The 3,262-nt window shown below is 40.2% G+C and overlaps 1 protein-coding gene across 1 annotated transcript; it reads right to left on the bottom strand.

Annotated features, from left to right (window-relative positions):
- Positions 1-330: 330 nt before the first annotated feature.
- Positions 331-1,929, bottom strand: LOC109694077 (hemoglobin subunit beta-like). Its single transcript, XM_074084514.1, has 3 exons — positions 1,769-1,929; positions 1,418-1,640; positions 331-587 (listed from the first exon to the last, which is right to left on the bottom strand). The coding sequence occupies exons 1-3, from the start codon at positions 1,858-1,860 to the stop codon at positions 459-461; spliced, it is 444 nt and encodes a 147-aa protein (XP_073940615.1). The 5' UTR covers positions 1,861-1,929; the 3' UTR covers positions 331-458.
- Between the last annotated feature and the right edge of the window lie 1,333 nt (positions 1,930-3,262).

Raw genomic sequence — 3,262 nt, forward strand, 5'->3', positions numbered from 1 at the left:
AAAGTAAGCACAAAGTGCCCTGGGTGATCACTATGCTTCTCACTGCAAATTTATTTTCACAAAAATTGTTGGAGGTGGACCACAGCACTAACTATCCTTGAGTCTAGGTCTTAGTTGGAGCCCCATATATCCCCTGAAGTGCCAGTATCCCCTCTATATGAAATACTCATGAGAATTGCTATGCTTTGGAGAAAGAAGTGTCATTCATTAGTGTCTGCATCTGGCACAATTTTAAAAAATCATTTCCCACGACATTCGTATACCACACCAGACACCCTCTAGGATGTTCACACATCCTCAGAGGAAAAAATAAAGCAAGTGAAATAGTGATGAGCTTCAGCTAATTCTTTATTAAGCAGAATATATACCCTGGAGGATGGGCATTGTTTCCCAATGTCCAGAAGATAGGCTCTAGGAAATAGAGTCTTCCAGTGGTCACCAGGAACCAGGCCAAGTTCTCAGTGGTATTTGTGGGCCAGAGCGTTAGCTACTCCAGCCACCACTTTCTGAAAGGCAGCCTGTGTTTCTATAGTGAAATCCTTGCCAAAGTGGCGGGACAGCACAATCACTATCTCATTGCCCAGGAGCTGTGGGGAAGAGGTAGACAGACATATACATATGGTCAACAAGATGATTAAGCTTTGCTGTTGAGAAATCGCACCAATACCCATTATTATCTGGCCACATTCAGGCCCAAATTGATCCCCAGGCTATTCTTACCAAATCTGAAAGAAAACATCTATACACAATTATATATACATATTTGTATCTATATTCATAATATGCAGGTTTACTAATTAATTGATTGATCAATTTAATGATAAGCTTTCTCTTAGCACCACCAATATGACTTTCTGGCATTTCTGTTCACATATTTATTTTCCTTTCCATATTTATTCACTTACTCCTGACCTCATTAGATTCCAAGTATTCTTCATTTTGAGAATAATTTACAGTCACTATATTATCTCAAGTGAAAAATTAGCAGGTAGAGGTGTTACGCAAAATTTGGGTAGGGTATCAGAGAAAGGTAGTTGGGATGAGAGGACGGAGAGAGAAAGAAAGCCAAAGGGGGGGAAGAGACAGTGGGAGAGGGACAGACAGTGAGAGAGAGAGAGAGAGAGAGAGAGAGAGAGAGAGAGAGAGAGAGTCAGAGAGAAAGAAGGAGAGAGGAAGAGAGAGTGTGAGATTGAGATAAAGAGAGAGAGAGAGGAAGACAGAGGGGCAAATGTTAGGATATTAAATAATGAAATTCATTAAAAAGCAGGGCTGGGGGAAGCAAACAGGAAAGAATACTGAAAGAAATTGGCAAATATTTGAAAAGCATCAAATGATGAAATAGAGGAAAGTATGATGAATATGGAAGAAGGTTAAAAAGATGAGCAAGAAAATGAAAATAAAAAGTGAAGCATCTCACTTTGAAGTTCTCAGGATCCACGTGCAGCTTGTCACAGTGCAGCTCACTCAGACTGCTAAAAGTGCCCTTGAGGTTGTCCAGGTGTTTCAGGCCTTCACTAAAAGAATTCAGCACCTTCTTGCCATGGGCTTTCACCTTAGGGTTGTGTAATATAGCATCAGCCGAGGACAGATCTCCAAAGGATCCAAAATACCTCTGGGTCCATGGGTAGACAATCAGCAGCCTGAGGAGTTAAAAACAGGCCAGGGCAATAGGGAAAGTCAGTGTGTGTCAGAATCCAGGAGACTTTTCTGTCTCCACAAGTCCAGCTTCCCTTTGCCTCCTTCAGTTTTCTTATAACCAGATTCCTACCTTGCCAGGGCCTCACCACCGATTTCTTCAATGTTCACCTTGTCCCACACACCCTGGATTTTCCCCGCTTCAGCAGAACTCAGATGCACCATGGTGTTGGTTTTTGTGGATCTGACTTGTCAGAAGCAAGCATGAGCAGCAGTTGGCCCTGCTCTGTCTTTTATGCCCAGTCTTGGCTCCCTCCTTCCCTGGTTCTGTAAGAAGATTGGTCAAGTCCAGGGTGTGGCTATGCAGAGTGAGCCCTGAGTGATGACAGCCATACCTGTTCTTGGCAGTTCTGGCATTGGCTTAGGAGTTTAACTTTAGACTTTCAGCCTTCCCTTTATGTATCTCCTGGTCCTAATCCTGGAGTACAAATTTCCCCTTAAAAACATACTTGGCAACATTTTTAATGCAATTTTTGGAATTAATAGACCTTGTAGGTCTATTAAAGATCACTTCCCCAGTTTTATTATTATACAAATGAGGAATTGAGGCCCAAAAAGTGGAAGGGATTTAGCCATTTTGGTTCAGCTGAAGAGAGTATGGATGCATCTCCCTGTATTCCTAGAATATGCAAAATAAACCTTAGAACAGAGCGGATGAAGCTGCTATCTTGATTCTAAATATAAGTTCCTTTTTTGCGTGGATTAAACTTTCTGGTAAGAAAATAAATATCATTTATTCATTGCTGTTGTTTTTTTTGTGTGTGCATGAGTGTGTGTGTGTGTGTGTGTGTGTGTGTGTGTGTGTTGTGTTCTTTGATTATGCAATTTGGCCAACTAACCAAATAAGTGATGTTTATACAAATGAATAAATCTGAATCATGCATGCCCTGTGTAGTAGCAGCTTGATTAGGAATGAGGATCCAGAGAAGAAAAGAAAACTCAGAATTTGATAAAAATGAAAAATAGTATAAGCAGTTTAGAGCCCATTTAGTGCGATTTAGAGTTTGGGGTAACATTACAGGAAGCATCAGTTTTGAATGAAAGACAAAATATTGATACCTAACAACTTCACTTTGTAGTGATGTGGGGAGTACAGGAGGAATAGAGAGCTCCTCTGCGATTTACAAAGGTGGCAGGAAAGTGGAATGGCAACCTGTCACAGGATTTTCCCTCCTAGGTCACAGAGCATACTATGCTTTACAATTATTTCCTTCATTCAACTTCTTTGCCCTCGTCCTATTTGCTCTATATATTTTGACTTGTCTCCTTTATTTTAATATACTTTCAACCTGAATAGCTTTTACCATATTCTTTCTCATTTCTTTTCCAGCCAATGTACTAAATTGTTAATTTTTCAGGTTAGGGAAAAAAACCCTAAGGTGTAGTTTTGTTCCTTGTTGTTAAAAGCTGTAACAAGAAGAATAAAACATCAAGAATTTTGAGCAGTAACTAGGATCTCGGCATTCCCCATGGGCCCTGGTAGTCATTCTCTTACTTTCTATCATCTCTACATACTCAAACTTGATCCTGTCTTAAATTCCCATTTCTTATTGAGTGATAAAAGGGG

The sequence above is a fragment of the Castor canadensis genome, chromosome 1 (assembly GCF_047511655.1).
Source record: "Castor canadensis chromosome 1, mCasCan1.hap1v2, whole genome shotgun sequence".
Classification (NCBI taxonomy): Eukaryota; Metazoa; Chordata; class Mammalia; order Rodentia; family Castoridae; genus Castor; species Castor canadensis.